The 20,687-nt window shown below is 42.5% G+C and overlaps 1 protein-coding gene across 4 annotated transcripts in view; it reads right to left on the bottom strand.

Moving 5' to 3' along the window:
* ndrg3a (ndrg family member 3a) overlaps positions 1–20,687 on the bottom strand; it is a 45,704-nt gene that overhangs the window by 12,181 nt on the left and 12,836 nt on the right. For 3 of the 4 annotated variants that reach the window (XM_041980502.1, XM_041980504.1, XM_041980503.1), the window contains exons 2-3: positions 10,143–10,229; positions 7,822–7,854 (exon numbers count right to left, since the gene is read on the bottom strand). In XM_041980502.1, coding sequence (XP_041836436.1) covers positions 7,822–7,854; positions 10,143–10,199 — 90 coding nt within the window. In that variant the 5' untranslated portion in view covers positions 10,200–10,229. Of the gene's footprint in view, positions 1–917; positions 1,248–7,821; positions 7,855–10,142; positions 10,230–20,687 lie in introns of those variants that run through there. The other variant, XM_041980505.1, reaches the window with a different exon arrangement.

Raw genomic sequence — 20,687 nt, 5'->3', positions numbered from 1 at the left:
GGTGGGGTGAGTTGACAAATAGGATAGCACGATGTCATGCTCATCCTCTTCCCGCAATCCCTTGCTTATCAATATCTCCGCTCCATTTTCCTTGCCCTGCTAGGAACGGCATCAATCACAAGGGAGAAACATGAAGCAGCCAGTAAATGACTCACTAGTGCACACAAACAAAGATGCAAAGAGGAGCATCCATAGATCTTATAGATATTCTCTGGTGGGATCATTTCAGGTGTTTGGTTCCATTTCTGGTTAAACTCAGCAATCCCTGTCCCGCAGCACACATGCTATGTGTGTGTCATGGAAGCAGTGGCTTGAAACTATAAACTCAAGGTCTCTGCAGGGAGGGGAGGCAGCCGACACAGTGTTTTTGATGTGTTTGTTGCCACAGTGTGGGCTGAGGTGAGTGACCTTCCTCCCTATTTTTATTAGTAACTGAATAAGAGCACAGCGCATGAACACACCATGCAACATTCTCAGACATTCATTATATACCGAGCAAAACACCTACACCTGCACACAAACAGGCACATATAAAGAAAAATATACCCTGAAACACACAGTGACCAACTGCCACATGACACACTGGAACACAACACACATGCATCTTTCACATCGTCATCTTAAAATGCACCACCACACCCAGGGTAAGTTCAGGCTGCACACATGGGCACTGTGGGACCTGTAGGTGCCTGCACACACATGCAGGACAAATGTTCACCCCATGCTCTGAGGGGGAAAAAACTCACACAACAAGCAAGCCCAGAAAAGACCCAACAGCTATTTCAGTCCAACTACCAGCAGCTTTCACCCTGTCTTCAGAGAAACTGCACAAAGCCCTTCTAATCTGAACCAGAACCTTCTTGCTGCATGGACCCAGCCAGGTGTGTCAAGTCAGGCAACACACATTTGTCACTCACCACTCCATTTCCAGCGCATGCAATCTGGTCCAGGTCCAGAACAGCTGACATGTTTTACCCACACAGCAGAGGAGTGTGTTATGCTATGTGCAAGCGTATGCTGGGCAGCTCTGAAGATCTCCAAAGGAAGGAGAGGGAGGAGGAGGGTGGGAGGGATGTAGGGTGAGGCAGCTAGAGCAGCAGCGGCGACAAGAGGGGAAGAGAGGATGGAACGGAGGAGAAAGACAGAGAAGAGGAAGCGAGGAGGAGACGGGTAAATAACTTGAATGAAAGCTGGAGGGGGTGGGAGGGTTGGGTAAGATGCAGAGAGTACAAGAGAGAGGCAGAAACAAGACGTGGGAAAGGGAGCAGGAAAAGAGATGGAGGAGGAGGAGGAGAGTGAGACTGCAGTTTGTGTTTGGTAGTCACAACGCGTCCGTGCATTCAGCTACCGGTGCATCTAATTGGATTGCAGAGGGTCAGGTGGGAAGAGGGAGAGGGTGGGGCTTCGAGGAGAAGTGGGGGGTGGCTGTGCAGAAGAGGGGTGATGGGGTGCAAAGGATGCAGAGGCAGTCCAGGAAAACAGGCAGGCTGTTGACGTCACGCGCTGTTATTAATGAGGAGGAGAGGCGAGGAGGCTGACTTTGACAGCGTACCCTGGGCTGTTTTCTGCATCAGCAAAATGGCTGCTCATGGACGGTCTGCAGATTCAGCTTTCCGCACGAGAAAAATCTGAGCTGCAAAGCAGGAAAAATCTCAGGGAAAGGGTGCAGTCTAACTTCTAAACGCAAGAGTGAAGCTCTGATGCTAAGCAGGACTAACGTGAGATGCTGCTGTGGTGTGTTAACATTCTACAAGTATTTCTTCATCCCATTAATCATTGCAAAGTATTAATTCCAGTACTAATGGGAGTATTAATTCACCCTCCTCATGTTCCGAGCTTACTAACAAAAGGAAACACTACAAGCTGCTTATTTTTCCCTTCCACAACCTTCCATTTTCTGGATCTATGGCCTCCGAACTTCCTGCTGAGTCATTTAAACCACATAGTTTTATTGATCTCTTCTTTTTCATTCTTGTGCACGACTACTAGCAGAGCAGGCTGTCACGCCTTTCTCTGAGACAGACTGCTCGGTGCAGCCAATGGCACGCCAGTCAGTGGGATTACGAGGACAAAGAGGGGCTTTATTAGTCTGTCAGCATGTTTGGGTGTAAGCTGTTATTTCTCCACAATTTGCCTTTCCTGACCCACAGAGGGTGCCAATGACACACATGTGCAGTCTGAACATGTGAAGGAATACACACTTCAGTCCACTTGAGGCAAATATAGTAATACAGATATTATTTTGTCGTTTACTTGCATCTGTTCAGCCAGTCTGTCACACTGCAGCACAACTTTATGGAGCGAGTTGGACATATTTAAACATTTTCTTTAGGAGAACTCGTTCTCCTTTGAGTCACACAGTGTGTCATCAGAGTTTCAGCACTCCTCTGCAGTCTGAGGAGTTACACAGTGACCTCTAGTCTGCAGAGATTAGCAGCATTTCAGAGTTCAGGGCTGGACTGCAATGAAATATAAATCCCGATAAACTGTCCACAGCAGTTTTCTGTTTTATCCACCTTTGAGATGGTAGTTATGATACAAATGTTGACTGCTTAAAGTTTTTATTATAGCTACAGCAACTGCCGTCCTTGTCAAGGAAAGCAGACAGAAAGTGATGAACAGAAACAGAACCCTGCAGCCACATACCGAACGGGCTGATGGCACCCTCTGCTGATCTGCCTGCGACAGTGAGGGAAAGACACAAATGACACGAGAAGGACACATTCAAGAGGTGTAATTATGTCACTTTTTTACATTTTAAATATAATAAATCATAGAATTTTAACATGAGAGGACCTGTAAGAAATAGATTGATACGACAAGCAAAGAAAACTTTTGTGTTTTCAACAGTGAAGTCTGCCCTTTGAGCCATTTTCCTCTCTGTGAAGTAATCCGAAGTTCAGAGGTTTGCACTTTAAAACAGAGCGTCCCATGGGTTTAAGGAAGCTGACTCACTCTTCCATCCACTATGCGTTGCACAATGGCACGAACATCATTGCGAAATAAAAGTGCTGCAGGGGCCCATGATTTAGCTCCACCTCACCTCAATACCATCACCTGCACCTGCAGATGCACATGGTTTGCACAAGGCTGCTGCAGTACCAGTGGGCTGCCTGTAGGTGGCGAGAAGCTGGAATGTCCTCCAGCTGCTGGAACGCCTCCCATACTGAACGTTTGAAGGAAAACCCTGACGTGTGTTACTTTGACCTTTGTTTTACTAAACTGTGTGAGATGTATAACAGATCTGGAACGTTTCTGTGAGACAACATGAGGATGAGCAGTAATTTATTTTACTTCACCAACAGCTAGCAGCCTGAATCTGATCCACAACATGCTGCTCACTGCTGATGCAATCTTTCTCAAATGGGGGAGAACTTGTTCCATCTTTTCTCTTTCTGACTTAATAGATGTGACGTCAGTATGATCAGGTGAGTCGGTTCAGGTGGTCAGGGTCCAGGGGCGTTTCCTGGACCTGGGAACATTGGGGGCTGAGCCCACACCCTCATAGAGGAATCTCGGTGAACCAACGCAGTAAAAACCACTTTTTATTTAAGCTTTCTTGAACATTGTGCCACCTTGTTTAAAGCCAAATACTGCAATATGTGTTTCAATATATATTTATTTTTAAGCTTAAACGTGACCACTAGGGCTGTAACGATTAGTTGACGTGACCATTAGGGCTGCAACGATTAGTCGACGTTGTCGGCAATAGTCGACAATAAAAATAGTCGACAACGAATTTAGCTGTCGACTATTGTCGGCAAAAAAACCAAAACAAAACAAACAAAAAAAAAAAAAACTACTGAGTGAGACATCGTCTTCTAATCCTATCTCTGCTGAGAGTTGCACAATGCACATGCGCAGAGAGGGGGAAAAAATACAGAGTGAGACATCGTATTTTTTTTAAAATCTCTGCTGAGAGTTGCACATGTGCAATAAAGTCCGCCAGGGGAAAAATATGGTGGCGGACTAGGGAAGAAAACGGCGGCGGAGAACGTTAAAAGTCTGGGATAACTTAACGTTAAACTTACAAAATAAATTAAATACATGTGAGATTTTTAAAGCGGACCTTGTGTACCACAGAAGTACGTCTGCAATGCTTGAACATGTAAAGAGGAGGCACGTCGGACTTACTTAACAACCTTATGCAAAATTTCAATGCTGAAAGTGAAATAAGATCCATTTATAACAATCATGAGATACATAATCCGATTGGTCGACTAGTCGTTTTAATAGTCGGTGACTAATCGACCATCAGAATAGTCATTAGTTGCAGCCCTAGTGACCATGTAAACAAGATCTCTAAAATCCGTATTAAACTTTTACTTTTCCAGACATCTGCTGTTTATCTCCACAACCTGCTCTTTAGTGCACATCTTCTGCAACAAAATGATAAACATGAACTGTTTTCAGTCACTTTCAATTTTCAGAGTAAAGATGATGCTGTAGTATTTACTACCTCTCTATCATCTCATCTGTCTCTTTCTTCTTTCCCTACAGGCTTCATCACTTGTTTTCCTTCCATCATTTCCCTTTTTTCCTTCTTTCACTTGTTGTTTTCCATCTTTACCATTACTACTTTTTCAGTAGTATAGGCGAGTTTAAACTAGTGGTATACTCTGATTTTTCCTTCCCAGTCTGGAACACGCCTGTCCTGGAGCAACACACATATACAAGAACCACCAGCCTCATTAATACATAAAGTAAACACCCACACAAAGGTGAGATCATGAAAGACTGGTTTTTATTCCAAATATAAATGTATTGTGAACAACATAAAATGTAAACCACTCTTTAAAACTCTTTAACTACTGACCAGCCAGTGACCTGGAGGTGAACAAAAACATCAGAAAATAAATTTATAATAAAGCTGTTCTTTATTTATCTACATTTAAACTAAAGCAGCATCTAGAAACCAAACATCCAACACTGATGGGAAAGCCGTTTCCATCTACAACAACACAAACACATGCACGTGTGCACGCACACACACACACAGCAGCAGGTAAACCAGTGAACCACGCAGACGTCACCACTGGATTTAATGTAAATGTGTAGAACAGAAAGGGGCGGGGCTAACGGTTTAGTACAGCTAGCTTAACCTTCGAAGTACCAAGTACTGTCACGAATGATCTGCCTAATATTCATTTAATTTTAAGACGTACAGGGTTTAAATTATTTGTGGTTTACCTGTTTCGTGTGTTGGTAGAGTCTTGCTGCCCATCGGCAGCGACCACAACTGAAGAGTTTCTCTCTTCTCTAAATAAAAACCGTCTGATGTCCATTTTTGACCCCTAACAATGATGCTCGAAATAACACCAGGGTTCAGATCAGGGATAAAACGCCGGGCTGTTTGCCAACACGGAGGATTCCCACTTCCATAAAATTCCTCTGTGATTGGTCATATTGTACCTGTGTTGCATTCACATAAGCCAGGAAATTACAAAACTACCATCTTCTTTAATGTCATAAGGCAGCTGAGAGAATGTAAACTTATTCCTTCTGGGGTGGAAAAACATTCGGGCTTGATGTGAAATGTTCGGGGCTAGAGCCAGAACGCCCAGGCCAGGCGACGCCCCTGTCAGGGCCACTACACACGTGTGGAAATGTACACGTATGTACATTTAAAATAACTTCTAGATCTGCAAATGTTACCCTGACCATCATGTGAAATACTGGATTTTTTCCCCTCCCAGATATCTGGAATTAAACGTTTTGTCATTTTCTTTAGATCCACTGTGATCTGGAAGTTATAATGAATGTAAAAATGAGTAAATATATAAATGTGCAAATTTGTAAAATAAATAAAATATGTAAAAAAAAAAAAGAAATAAACAAAAAATAAAATAAGTAAAAAGTAGTTTATATAGATAGAATATACAATAGAAATATAATGTATATGATAATAAAATATAAAATACATTTAATATATATTTAGTTAATAAAAGTTAATGTTTATTTGAAAAATATTAAATTGACCAATTTAATAAATAAATTTTAAACTTAAGATAAAAAAATCTATTATAAAAATGTATACAATATTTTTTTCTCTCAAGAAATTTCAGGCTGTTCCATCTTGATAATGTGTTTGTATTTCTTTGCCCTAAAACAAAGATGAAGTTAGGACTTCTCATTATTTATGAGTTCTTGTGCTGCTACTAGGCCGGCACACAGGTCTAAAAACAAACAGCCCTGGTTTAGGGCGTGTGTGGCTGAAAAATGATCCCACAGGGGTAGAACGTTAAAAACAGATTGACACCACTGTGTTACTGCATTTGGAACATGGAGAAATGATGAAAGGCATTTCTGTGCATGCTGTAGTTATCATACCAGAGATTTGTAGCTCATCTAATTTGTCACACAAAAACTAAAATTCCCAAACAGAGTTTAAAGACTCATTCGTTTTAGAAATTATCTTAACAAATCTGATACTCCTGAATGTAATGATCTAAGTTTTAAAAATAAGATTATAAAAAAAAGGTTAAATAATTGTAAGTCTACCTCAGTACCACCGGTACATTTGCTTTTTGCGTCTAACTGCGTGTCCAGAACCAAAGTGGAAAAAATGAGTGGAGAGAAACATCCCAGTGGGAACACGGGCAGCTTCGTATGACTGAATTATGCTGCAGACAAGAATGGATCCCAGGGAGCATGTATACATCAGCGCCAGCTAACATGCCAACCCTGCTCCTGCAGCAGCTATATTTAGCTCCGCTGGGATGCTGGAAGAAGGCGTGGCTGCAGAGCATGACAGAGGATCTTTAACCCTTTGCAGGTATGATTCTCATTAAAACCACAGCAGTCTTGCCTGGAACCTTTCCCTCTTAGTAAGGTTTATTACATGTACGAAACGTCTTCCTGTATAATTACAAACATACATCTTCAGTACGGTCATATATCTACCATTTTAAGTGAAAAACATGTAGCAGTCAATCCCTTATACCAGTCTAGAATTCCAGTGTAACTCTGGGTCAGTATATCTTTATCCAGAGATTTGACGACAACCTGGATATTGGGACATAACAAGAAACAAGGGTTTTCTGCCAAATTCATGTTGAGGGTTATTAAATATGAGTCTTTACATACAGTCTAGCCGCTGGGTAACCAGGGTGCCCAACTGAACAGGAACATTTTCCTGAATTTAAAAAACTGGATATGACATTATGTGTTTTAAAGCACATCCGTTTGTTCGGGGTTATCTTTGTGTTTAAAAATAAATTACCAACAAGCTCCGAAACATTAGAACTAGTAGAATTTGTCCCTAACTGCCATCGTATCACACATGTAGCAGCTAATGTGGACATCATGAAGACATCCCAGTCCCATGCACAAACATGACATTAAATTCATAGATTCAGCCGTCCTCTGCTCTAAATTTAGCTTCACGACGTGCATTTTCCCAACAACTCATCAACATCATCTTCAAAAACAGTAACAGCCAAAACAGTATTCAACATTCTGAAGCGACCCTTGCACAGGACCACAGGAGTTAATCAGCAAAGAGAGAATTTACAGCCACAGAATTAACTGCAGCTTGGTTTTTTTCAGTCGGCATGATCAAGGACAAAGTTAGAAAACAAGCTGTGCAAAACAAGCCTTGATCTTATTGATTTATACATAAAATATCCATAAGCATATTTCTCCAGCATGTTGTGTGATGCAGCTGGGTGTTAGCAGTGAAGCGCAATGCTCAGATGTAGGGCTTGGAAACAGGCTGCTACAGCAGCAGGAGGCTGAGAATTAGGCCCTGACCCCCTTCTACAATCACAGCAGCACCTCTTTAACCACTGCACACAAAAAAGACAGGACAGCAACACTTACCTGGCAGTCAAAATCCTGAAAGTTGCGTGCGTTCTGCAAGAAAGGCAAAAGACGAAGGTGAAAATGTGTCTCAGACGCCATATTTCTTAAGTTTAAGCAATCATAACTCTTAATATGTTTGTGTACCGCCCATTTCGATGCTGCTGCAGTCAGTGTGTTTGGATTTATTCTTCATACCTAAGACATGTGAATAATGAATGGTCTCATGTTAGCGTATGTTTTTAATAATAATGAGTCTGATAAAAATGCAGCAGTTTCTGAATGTTATGGTCGAGTTTGATAAAATAACCACACATCTGGCTTTAAGGTTATCGCCCTTCTCTTCCAAACATCGTTTAACACTGAAAAGTCCTTTTTATGCTCTTTTCCAGCTCCATTCATTTATGTGGGCTGATACTAGAAAGAGTTTACATGGTCCTAATGCTAAACAGAAAAACATGTTATTGACACCTTTTGTCTAAACACCCCAGTTTAGTTCCTGTTTCTTTAAGATCCCCCTCAGAAAAAAGTCCCAGTTTGCTGACTGGTCAAAATGGGAGGAGTGTGAGTCATTTCCTCAACTTTTAGCTCTTTTCATGCAGCTATCTTGTGTTATTGACACAAAAAAAAGAAAAAAAAAAGATCCTCATTAAGATTCCTTTTGGTAATTCATACTGACAGCAAGTCAGGGCCATGCTCTGCTCAGAGGTACATCATTTTAACCTCCCTTTCTACCTCTGTAACAAGCTTAGGGGCGGCACGGCTATGTGGTCGTCCTGTAGCCCAAGGGTTGCCGGTTCGATCCCGGCCCGTTGAGCCCATGTCAAGGTGTCCCTGGGCAAGACACTGAACCCCTAAAAGCTCCTGATGGGTTGTGGTTGAGCGCCTTGCATGGCAGCTTCCGCCATCAGTGTGTGAATGCATGTGTGAATGTGTGAATGTGACGTATGATGTAAAGCTATATAAGTACAGACCATTTACTCTAAACAGGAGTGATGAAAACACATATGCCCACTCTAACAGTATAAAGAATTTATATGTTTCTGCACACAATATAATTAATGTTGTAGGATTTTAAGTCTTTTGTTTCAGTTGGTATTTTGTTTTTAATAAAGCAGCAGGAGCCCAGAGAAAAGTGAGAGTAGGCAGCAGAGAACAGAGAAAACGTCCTTGTGATGCATCTGTAGGCAAGACCAGTTGGGAACACAGTGGCTTAGATGCAGATGGTGGCTGCAAAGCAATCCGTCTTTGTAAACCTGGTGACAAAACTGTAATGAGCAAAATGTAAAAGACTGTAACGTCTATTCCAGTCAATCAGATACTGGAATGACTCTCAGACTGGTACGGTTCGATGTGATGAAGTTGAGAAAGAAAGGAAGTAAAAATTAAATACAACAAAAACATGAACACCAGTTCTAGAGATTTCAATAAATTAGCAGCTTTTTCTGCACAAAGACATGTGTAGACCAGCTCTCCTTAAAAGTATCTCTCCTTCATCAACTAGTTAAATACACAATCTTTCTGTACACCTTTCCTGATATAAGCACAAAGGTTGGTACGCACACGGGTGGATCAATAAAAAAGAAAACATGGTGATATTCTGATCTCCATCACCAGGGCCGACTTCCCACTGGCCACTAGGTGGAGTGAGAGGTCAGTGCCAGTCTCCTGTCATGCAGCCTGATGAAGAGAAATCTTCTACTAACTCTTCAGACCCACCACTTGAAGAACATCTCACTCCTCCTCTGACGTACTTCAGCCTCCTGACCGCTTACGATGTCCGGGGAGGGAACAAGACACACACCTCTTTCTAATCTGTCAATCAGCTGTTGAGATGAACCTTGGAAAGAAGGGGAGGCCAGAGGAAGACAGAAAGAGCTTTGATCTGCCATTCGGGTGTTTTTTTCACCTTCACCCCTCCTTCTGCTTCTGCCATCGCTCACTTGCTAGAATCTTTCGAGCAAAGGTATGAGAAATGAGAAAGATGCGTTTCTTCCAGCTTCCCTTTTGATCTCTTTGTTCTTGCTGGGCTGTTTCCTCGGGTCCTTAATCTGAGTCAGTCCATGTGAAGCCCATTTTCTATCAACTGGCTTCATCATTTTTCCCCTCTTTTCATTTTCCTCTCGACAGTTGAGCATATATGAATAATTCACTTTGATGAAGGGATCTGCAGAGGTTGTGTATATACGCTGTATTTGCATGAGAGCTGTATAGCGAGTGCTCGTTCACGTATGGAGCACACATCTGGTCGTGTGTGTGATTGTGCAGATGTGCTTTAGGTGCACAGCTGTGTGCCTGTGGTTTCAGCAGCTTGTCAAGACCTTGTTCTCACCATAACTCACCTTGTTGGTCAGCAGCGGCTTAATCTCAGTTAGCTGTACATCCTGCAGCTCATCCATCTTCCTGACTGGTCCCTGTAAACCTCAGATCTATAAGAAAAAGAAGAAGATAGAAATGGGTAATAACAAGCAAAAGCAGGTGGGTATGCAATGCTTTAGATAGTAAGCGTACCAGATCCTCTAATAAAGTATAAAGATGCTGCGTGCAAACTAAATCCAAGATAAATGACAGAAAAGTGTAATTTATCGTTAAAAACTGCATTTCTGCTGGTATCTAATGACTTTAATAAAAATCACTGTTACTTTTTTATTAGAATAAAGCATTTAAATCTACTTGCCGTGGGTCCACATACATGGCAGCTGCCACTATTTTTACTACGGTGTCTCTGAATGGACAAACAACTCACAGTTGGGATAAGTAAGGCCTTAAAAGCACCATAGAAGAAGACAGTAGACCTGTGGTTAGTATGATTGATTGATTTAGCATTGATATCTTTTCACTAATCCCAGTTCTAAGTGCCAATACATAACCATTTTCTTCTTAAGACATATGGATGTTACTGAACTAATTACTAGTTATAAGTCTTACACTATGTACTAGTATAACATCAACAGAAAGAGAAAAGTTAGTTATGAATTGGAGTAATTTCTGATATAGTTACTTGTAGTTCGAGACTGGGACTGAATTGTTAGTATAATGGCAGTATATGTTAAATTATGTCCAGTTTTCTATGTACCTTTCAAAGTTATTGAATAAAAGATGTTTCAGTTCATATCTCTGTTATTTTTGTTTGCTAGAAGTTTTTGTTATTTTTATAATGATCCATTTGTTGATTAAAAACTAAATTATTTGTCTTAGTACAGCTGTGATACCACAGTGGTGACAGGAGCTGCAGACTGGGGATGGAAAGGGTGAATTCTCAGTTTTTGAGGACACTTCTATTCCACACAAAGATAGATTGGGACGCTCCAAAGCCAAACTCATTTGTTTTCTCCTTGAAGCTATTCGTCTGTTCCTGCACATAATTACAGAACAAGAACAGTGACACGAAAATGTCCTCCCTCCCTCCCCCAACCTCTTCAGCCTTGTCTGTTAGCACAATGTGAGGACAGGAAGCAGTGTTGTATTACCTGGCTGTGCTAAGGACTGTGGCTCATGTTGCAAATAATTGCAGATGGAGCCTTTGCCTCTTCTAGGTCGAGGCTCAAAACTGAGGCAAAGTCAAATCAGGCAAACATGCTTGTTGTAGGAAGAAGTGAAACATAAAAACAAATCTAGATAGTTACTTCCTAGGTCAGAGCCAAGCCCCAGAACAACCTTGAGCTGCTGGGATCAGATAACCTTCAAGGTTGGTTAGCAATGAGCCAACTTCCAGCGGGGGGCAGCAGAGATGACGACGTTACGCCACCATGTCTGTTACCAGCAGTTTTATCCTCACACTGACTGACAAAGTTCTGAACAGACATCTGCCTCGACTCAGGGATCATCATGCCTTGGCAACAGATTTTCCTTGCTGGAAAACAACCATTGAAGCAGATGGGTGCAGCAAAGCACAATCCTCAAATTACATAAAACCAAGAAAGACGTGAAGCGATTCAGTGCAGGAGGCAGTCAACGGTCAGAAATGGGGAGTGAAAACATGCCCCGTAAAATCCCTGCTGACAAATCCGGCTCAAGGGTGGAACTGAATAATATTTAGACAGCTGAACAAGGAAAAAGAAAAACAAATACTCTGCATGCTTGAACAGATTGAGCGTACTGGCCGGATCAATCCAACACTTCCTCAGACTGCCACAGAAATTGGGATAGAGGCAAAGGTTGCTCTAATTGTGGCTGGTTGGTCGGGTAATTGAGGGAGATAGAGGTCGGGGTGAGCTTGCCCCTTACTTTTGCCCATAATCCTCAACTTTCCACGCGAAAAACTGATATTTCTCCATCCGCTAATCTCACAGTATCAAATGACCAAACCACAATTAAAACACGATTAAATAGATTATTTTCTCTGCTCACTGCCTGTCTGCCCTTCTATTTAGCATGCACAGCTGTTGCCATGGAGACAAAGCTGGTTGCTGATGTTTATTCTAAGCTGGGATAGACCCATGGGACAGATGTGAGGCAAGGAGACGAGTGGAATGGGTAGAAACTACAGCAGCTGCTTTATTAATCCCATTTATCCCTGACTATTACTGTGACACGCCTGCTGCCAAAATACCACAGGAAAGCAAAGTGTAACTACCAGCAAACTGCAGTAAGTATGGCCCCCGATCACAGCGCAGACATTCAGTTTGCAAGCTGTGCCGCTTCTAGGGTTTGTCCCACATTCACATCATACCATGAATGTGGAACAGAGTGGAGGGTGGGGGGTATAACATGAGCTGATGATATACAGGAAGACTCTGTAGCCTCAACGGTGAGACGGTCTGTGATGGTGGATTGCTCTTTTTCACAAAGGAAACAAGGTGCGCAACACAAGCTCGCTCTGTTATTCCAGCCCATTTCCCTGCAGGTGTGTTGCTGTAAGGAGAGCCTCATCTCAGCTGTAAATACCATGTCACGCAGCAAGGGACAAGGAGGCTGTGGTGAATGGAGAACTGTGTCAGAGGAAAACCTTCTGAGGCTGTTTCAACGCAGTAAAGGTCAGTTTTCACTACGATGTCAGCAATGCCTCAGAGAGACTGAGCAGTTTTAATTCTGACACAGTGACATAAACAGAGGCTGCAAAGACATGCAGAGATCTGTCGTTTAGCATTCCTCTAGCCTCCCCAGTAAGCAGGCACTTCAGAGCACAGGCAGCTATGTCTACATGGATAGACAGATTGGACAGACTGACAGACAGACACTTTAACTGATCCCAAGCAAACAACGATTCAAATTAACAGACAAATGGGGACGTCCAATGACAACATGTCCAGACAGTAGCCTAGAAGTTGAGCTCTATCCCTGAACTTCATATATTCCCTATCATAGCAACTAAAGCCTCCTGAACCTGCATGACTTAACCAAATTATGGCAATCTAGCAGAAGCATTGGCACAAGTAAGCAGGAGAACACCAGAGATAAGATTGGAAACTCCACACACAAGCATCTGCTAGCAAAACAGCTAACATTAGCCCCAATGAAAAAAGAGAAATGGATCTGACAAGCAGGTGTGAGGATCTCCAGAACAGACTGAGGCGTAATAAACTGAGAATATATCAGATGCCTGAAGGAAATGAAGGGCAACATGTAACAGCATTTGTTAAGGATCTACTTCAGTCAGCTCTTCCACCCATGCCTGATATAAACCTGGAAATAGAGAGGGCACATTGATCCCTGCAGCAAAACCCAGAAATCCAGCTGCCACCCCCAGACTGCTAATCATCAAGTTTGTGAACAATTATGTCAAAGGCACCATCCTAAAATAAGCATGAAGCCAAAGACAGATGCTGTATGAGTGCAAACCAATATACCTTCTGAGAACTCTAAAGAAGAGCACGGGTGTTTGTGAAAATATACTAATCTCTATCCAACATATACAAACCAACAGTAAAATACAGAAGTATACATTTTAAATAAGGATGTGCAAAAACAAATCAATGTAAAAAATGTTGTGTATACCCAAAATAGAATAAAGTAAGTACAATAAAATGGCAACTGAATAAAATAAAAAGATGTCTGTGGATGTGAGCGGGGTAGGAATAATTCTTTCCTCACAACCAAGCCAAAGATGCTTCAGTACATTTAGATGTGGACCCGTGAGCTAAAACGCCTTCTTGAGACGCATCCATTGTCTGACAAAAAGAAAAGCAGGTATCTGCCATGTCAGCAGGTGGCTCAGGGTGATTGATGAGCACATCTGCTAACTCATCTTCATCCTCCTTGTTGTCTATCCAACTCTCCACGACACCTTTGTCAGGAAGCCTGATCAGACTGCATGATGAACTCAGATGTGAGGATGTCTCCCATCTCACCTCTTCGTCACCACGGCAACCCTCACAACAGATTTGCTTGATGTTTTTATCTTTAACATCAAGGCGGCATTTATACTCTAATCTTTACCAATAAGGCCAGCAATGGTGTTTCCATGGTGATACTGAGCTGACATCCCGTCTACAAACTGCTGTCCATCTCAGTGGGAAGAGTTTTATACCAAATGAAATTTTATCTACAAAATAGATCAAAGTCCTGGTTCTACTGGATCCACTATAAGATCTAACTAGACCAGCAGAACTGAGTAGGACTTCTGGCACCATAATTAACTGGTCTGAGTCTTATCTAATAGACAGGGACTACTATGTGTCTATAGGTAACTATAAATCTGAGGGAACTTAAAAAACCTGTGGAGTTCCCCAAGGCTCCATCCTGGGCCCACATCTACATGCTGCCACTCACTCAAATTATAAAAAAGCAACCAAATATGTTACCACAGTTATGCTGATGACACACACATATACATAACCCTTTCACCAGGAGACTACAGTCCAATCCAATCACTGATCTGTTCTTCAAAAGATTTGATTCTGCCTCACCTCCTTCTCTCACCCCCACTACCACCTCTTCACACCTCCTCTGGTCAGCCGCCCTCCTCCCCCCTCTTCTCGACCTGCCACCCTCAACATCTGACGCCCACCAGCCCACTGCCTCCCTTCCAACTAGTTCACCACCCCCCTCTATCACTCCTCTAACACTCTCACCACTCATCACCCCCACATCACCACTTCAGTTATCCTCCACCCCCCTCTCCATAACAAACGATCAGGTGAGAAGTCAACTTAAAAAGATCAAGGCAAGGAAGGCCCCAGGCCCAGACGGCATCAGCCCCAGACTACTCAAGGACTGTGCTGAACAGCTCTGTGGTGTGGTCAGGCAAGTGTTCAATCTGAGCCTGAGCCTTGAGAAAGTCCCGGCCCTGTGGAAAACCTCCTGTGTGGTCCCGGTACCGAAGACACGGTGCCCAAAGGAGCCCAACCACTTTAGGCCTGTTGCCTTGACTTCTCACCTGATGAAGACCATGGAAAGGATCATTCTGAAACAGCTAAGACCCCTGATGGACACTCAGCTGGACCCCCTGCAGTTTGCCTACCGGCCTGGGATTGGAGTGGACGACACAGTGATTTACTTGCTGCACAGATCACTGCAACACCTGGAGGTCAGCGGAAGTGCTGTGAGAGTCATGTTTTTCGACTTCTCCAGCGCTTTTAATACTATCCAGCCTTCACTGCTAAGAGTGAAGATGGAAAGTATGGGAGTAGACCAACACCTGACTGCATGGATTAAGGTCTATCTCACCAACAGACCACAGTATGTGAGGCTGCAGCACTGTGAGTCTGACGTGGTGCTCTGCAGCACAGGTGCCCCTCAGGGTACGGTGCTCTCTCCCTTCCTCTTCACTCTCTACACTTCGGACTTCACTTATAATAACACCCACTGCCACATCCAGAAGTTCTCCGATGACACAGTCGTTGTTGGCTGTGTTTCTGAGGGGGACGATCTGGAGTACAGGACAGTCATCAGGGACTTGGTCAGCTGGAGTGAGCGTAACCAGCTCCAGCTAAATACCAGCAAGACAAAGGAGATGATTGTGGACTTCCAGAGGAAAGCATCCTCTCTCACACAGGTGAACATCCAGGGATCGGACATAGAGGTGGTGGAGAACTATAAATTCCTGGGTGTTCACCTAAACAACAAACTGGACTGGTCTACAAACACCCACGCCCTCTACAAGAGGGGACAGAGTCGCCTCCACTTGCTGAGGAGACTGAGGTCCTTCGGAGTGAGTGGGACTCTCCTTAGGACTTTTTATGACTCTGTGGTGGCCTCAGCCATATTCTATGCTGTGGTCTGCTGGAGAGGGAGCAGCACAGACAGGGACAGGAGCAGGATCAATAAACTGATCAGGAGAGCAAGCTCTGTCCTGGATTGTCCTCTGGACTCCGTAGAGGAAGTGGGGGAGAGAAGGATGTTAGCCAAACTGACATCCATCATGAGCAACACCTCTCACCCCCTACATTACACTGTGGGGTCCCTGAGCAGCTCCTTCAGCAGCAGACTGTTACACCCACGGTGTAAAAAAGAGGCTTCGCAGGTCCTTCATCCCAACTGCTGTCAGACTCTACAACAATCTGTAACACCTGAATCAGGCTTCATGTTGTAGTCTGTTTACACTGTTTACACAGTCATTTATACCGTCACCTTATTCTGTTATTGTTTTTTATGTTTATTGTGTTATATTTTAATTCTTAAGTTTATCTATTTATTCTCTCTCTTTTTTCACTTTTTCTGCTTTGCTGCTGTAATAAGTGAATTTCCCCATCCGTGGGATCAATAAAGTTTAATCTAATCTAATCTGATCAGATGCATTGATCATGTTAAAGATTGGATGTTCCAGAACTTCCTTCAGTTACATGAGGACAAAACTGAAATGACACTTCTGGAACAAAGAAGATTAAAGCTTAGCTTCAAACAGCTAAGTTAAACACCAAGAACCAAGCCAGAAATCTGGGGTTGTGAAGTCGGCCTGTAATAACTTAAACATCTGGAGGATTAAAGGACTGATGACTCAGTAGGATTTCTGCATTTAAGACAGGGAAAGTGGTCTTAGGCTACGTCCACACGGAACCGAAGCCGGTTCAGGTGTGAAAATGGTGGTGAAAACTAGGAGAAAGGCTTCAACATCCCCACGAAATGGCTGTAGTGCATACTACAAGACTGTGGGGGGCGCTACGATGATTAACACTCCAGAGCTAAAACGAGACTGGCGCATGTGCAGATAAAGACGTATCTGCTTGTTCCTGCTGGTGATGGTGCAGCAGCACTGGGGTGTAACAGCCGTGCATTTTGGAGCTAAAGCTGCACACAAGCCAGGACTGTCTGCAGCAGCAGCACAACAGCTGATCATCGACGCCGTTGTTGTTGTTGTGTTTGGCGCGCATTCATCACACTGACGTCACGTCCTCTAGTGGTGCGGCTACGCTGTCCTCACAGGACCACAGGTGATAGAGGACTCAAACCGATCCATCTTAGTACCTGGTTTCAGACATGATCAGTTTCATGGAGGCTAATTTCTGGTTTTGTGTGGATGAAAGGTGGATTGCTAAAATACTTTTGCGGTTTTACTGCAATTCGGCGTCGTGGGACGGCCCCTTAGTGAGGACTGGATCTGGACTCAGATCTTTACATTGTCTTCCTGCTTGTCAAAGAATTAACTTCTAAATTCTGTTGTTAGTTTTTTGAAACACTGAGTGGTTCAGGACTAAAATCCATTCAGGATCTTCTGGTTTGTTGTGAATCAACCAGATCCCTCAGGTCATCAGGGTCAGGTCTACTTCCTGAGAGGCAGCGTTCAGTTTCTAGAACAAACTCCCAGAAACCTGCAGGTCTGCTGAAACTCTGCTGATTTAAATCAAGGTTAGAAACTTTATTATTTGCTGCTTTTCTCAAACTGGGAGGTTTATTTTTTGCATTTTATCTTTTTGAACTTTAAACACTTTGAATTGTCCCATACATGGAATGTAATGTATAAATAAACTTGCCTTCTTTTCATCAAAGCATGAAAAGCAATGAAAATTATAACATCCACTTTTCCCAGCATTGTACAAAAATGTCCATTTTTAGATTAAAAGAAAAGGTTACATTTTCCATGTTATAAATCTGTTAATACCTCCATCCGGTTTATCTGTGGTTGGTCCAGCAGGAGCATTTTTCCAGCCACCAGCATTAATCTACAGATATCTGTCAATACCTTTCATTTCAGGGGGAAAGCAGCCCAAGTAAACCACTTTGAAATTAAAATGTGTATTTATAATGATGCTCACAGCCTAATGAATTTCGATCTAGTAGTTTATTATATCTGGACAGTCCCAGAACATGATGGTCACAATCCCTCCAACAATCAGTAAACTCTCCGGTAGTTTGCTTTCACATCAGGGGTGATTTAAAGTCTAGCAACACTTTTACATCCAAATCTCTCTACATGTGAGATTTTGTGCATTTCCACTGGGCTTCACAGAGTTCATGTCATTCATCATCTGAACCTGACAGGTTTGCTTCTTTCTCCCAACTGTTCTTTAAAAATATTCAATTCAAATTTATTATACAGCATATTTTCTTGAGTGGCTGTTAAAGTTGATTAAACACTTGTATAATTGAGCAGCATGTATTAATCTGATTTATATGCTGTTCTGTTATATGCTGTCAGCCTACGACGTTCTGCACAATGACTCATTAAACAGAGTCAGGGGTGTTGGAGCAGGGAAACATAGAAATCCTGCAGGATTGTGGCACTTGTAGGACCGGAGCCTGCTATACCTGTTCAGTCTATACCTTCTTCATTCCTATGAAAGCAGAAAAGATTAATATGTTTTTCCACACACTGCCTCCGTGTTTTGTCTTTATTGGATAAATAATGGCACTAAAACATGCATTACGTGGTGTTGATCATCTGAGGTTGCATTTACCTCATTTTAAGACTGTTTTTAGAACAGAAAATCTCTATTATGCTCTGATATGTAAAACCTGAAAACTGGAGTGGACGTAGTTCCTTTTTTTTGTGGGATTTTATGTCTGTCCTCAGCTGAAACCTGGGTCGTCGCCACCTTACAAAGCCTGTCATCATAAAAGAAAACAGGACAGCACAAATTCCAGAGATATTACCCTCTTTACCACCTAAGTCTGCATGCTCTGCTGCCAGGACTACAAACGACTAACAGTTCTTCCTGCAGGGTCACAGTTGCATTTGACAGGGAGATTTTCCTGGGATCATGTCACCAGAAATTTCTTTATCCTCCAACTTTTTGTAACCAGGCCAGTCTAGTGTTTACAGCTCTCAGTCTGCAGAGGTGGCAGGAGTAAAGCTAATGGACTGTGACAAGGCTCAGCTCCAGATTATTGCTCCAACCTGGGTCGTTTGGTAAGAGAATTAGAAAAGTAAAATCCATCTGTGTGGGATTTCACTCCCCACCTCCTTCACTTGTCAGGTCATTAAGAACATGGGTTAAATCATTGCTGAATTTTCTAGTGAAGGGCGAAGGATAAGACCCCCGGAGTAAAACTGATCTGGAGGATTGCTCTTTTGCTTTCCCTTGTGGGGAAAACTATCCACCAAGCATCTGATGATGCTGCCAGCAGATGCACACAGATGAAGACGGGGACCACCACACACACTCCGGTCAGAAGAGAAATTTGCTTTTCAGGTATTTGTAAATCAGTTTGGATCACGGTCCCGATGCTGCAGGTCTGCTTAATTAAATGACAGCTTGCTCTCTTGAGGTGCCATCATCCTCCTTACAGCTCACAGGATTTTCCTGATACACACTGACAACCCTGTTTTGTTCCCTTCTTTGGCAACAGAAATGTCAAAAATGAAGAACAGACATCTCTCTTACGTCTTCCTTGAAATGCATCAATAATGATCCCCAACATAAAAACATAGAACAACCCATTTCAACAGCTGTAACACAGAAGTAAACAACAAAAGGGAATATGTGATCATCTCAGAGTTCTAGAGAAGATAAGTGGACCACCTTAAGCACAGATGTTTTATATTTAACAGGATTAACAGGAGCTAATAAAAATTAAATACTGCATTACTATAACTGGCTTGTCCCTCCTTACAAAGCTGAATCTGAAGGCAGTCTTTACAACATTTAATATCCTGAGCCTCCAGTCAGTCATAACTCAGTGTAGAAGTGATAAAAGCGCTGCAGAGGTTGTACATGGAGAGAACACGGGACATTACACGCATGGGATCAATCCTGCAAGCGCTACTGTGGCGATGAGTTGTGCATGGGAGTCGACTTGCAATTTCTTAGGTTCACTTTCAATGTGAAAATCTTCCATACGTCTTTCTGATAAACCCAGAATTGTGTGTTTGAGTTTGTCTATAATTAGTTTCAACTTATAACTGGCCAAGTGTATTGTTAGGAACCCAAGGAAGTAAAGAAACAAGTCTGAGTTAGTTTGGATGAAAGGGCCTGATGTTTTGACTAAAAGCTCATTTATATTATCTATCAACTACTGACTGGTTTGACACGTTTGAGGAACACTGGTAAATTAGAATCACTTTAGAAGCTGGAACAAATTCTCAATCTGTCTGAAAAGCTGCAAAAAAATGTGTAGAAAATTATAAACAGAATGTCTCTCAACACCAACAACTACTTAACAGGGTGATTTTCTGTTAGATCACTGAGGAAATACCTCGTTAGCGTTCCTCTGGTCTCTCTTAATACATACAGTAAACATCTGCATGCAACTCCTTTTAAGCTGAACTTTTCCCTTGTCTACGCCTAACAACTTTCACCTGAGGACCCTGCATGGTAATCTTACAGATCAAATTTGGATAATATGTCCAAATCAATTTCTTTAAAACAAGTTTCCGTTTTGTTAGATTATAGTAAAACCTAAATGCATTAAAATCAACTTAAATGTCCTTTTAATAATTAGTGAGGTTAATTAACTGGGGCATAAAAGGGGGTCTGATTCTGCGGGGGACTGGAATTCGACACAACAGCCTGTGAACAAGTTTCTACACCAATCTAATGCTAAACTGTCCACGAGCTGTCTTGGATGTG

This window comes from Melanotaenia boesemani, chromosome 3, assembly GCF_017639745.1.
Source record: "Melanotaenia boesemani isolate fMelBoe1 chromosome 3, fMelBoe1.pri, whole genome shotgun sequence".
NCBI lineage: Eukaryota > Metazoa > Chordata > Actinopteri > Atheriniformes > Melanotaeniidae > Melanotaenia > Melanotaenia boesemani.
Note: the sequence above shows the minus strand (reverse complement) of the source record. Positions and strands in the feature narration are given on the sequence as shown.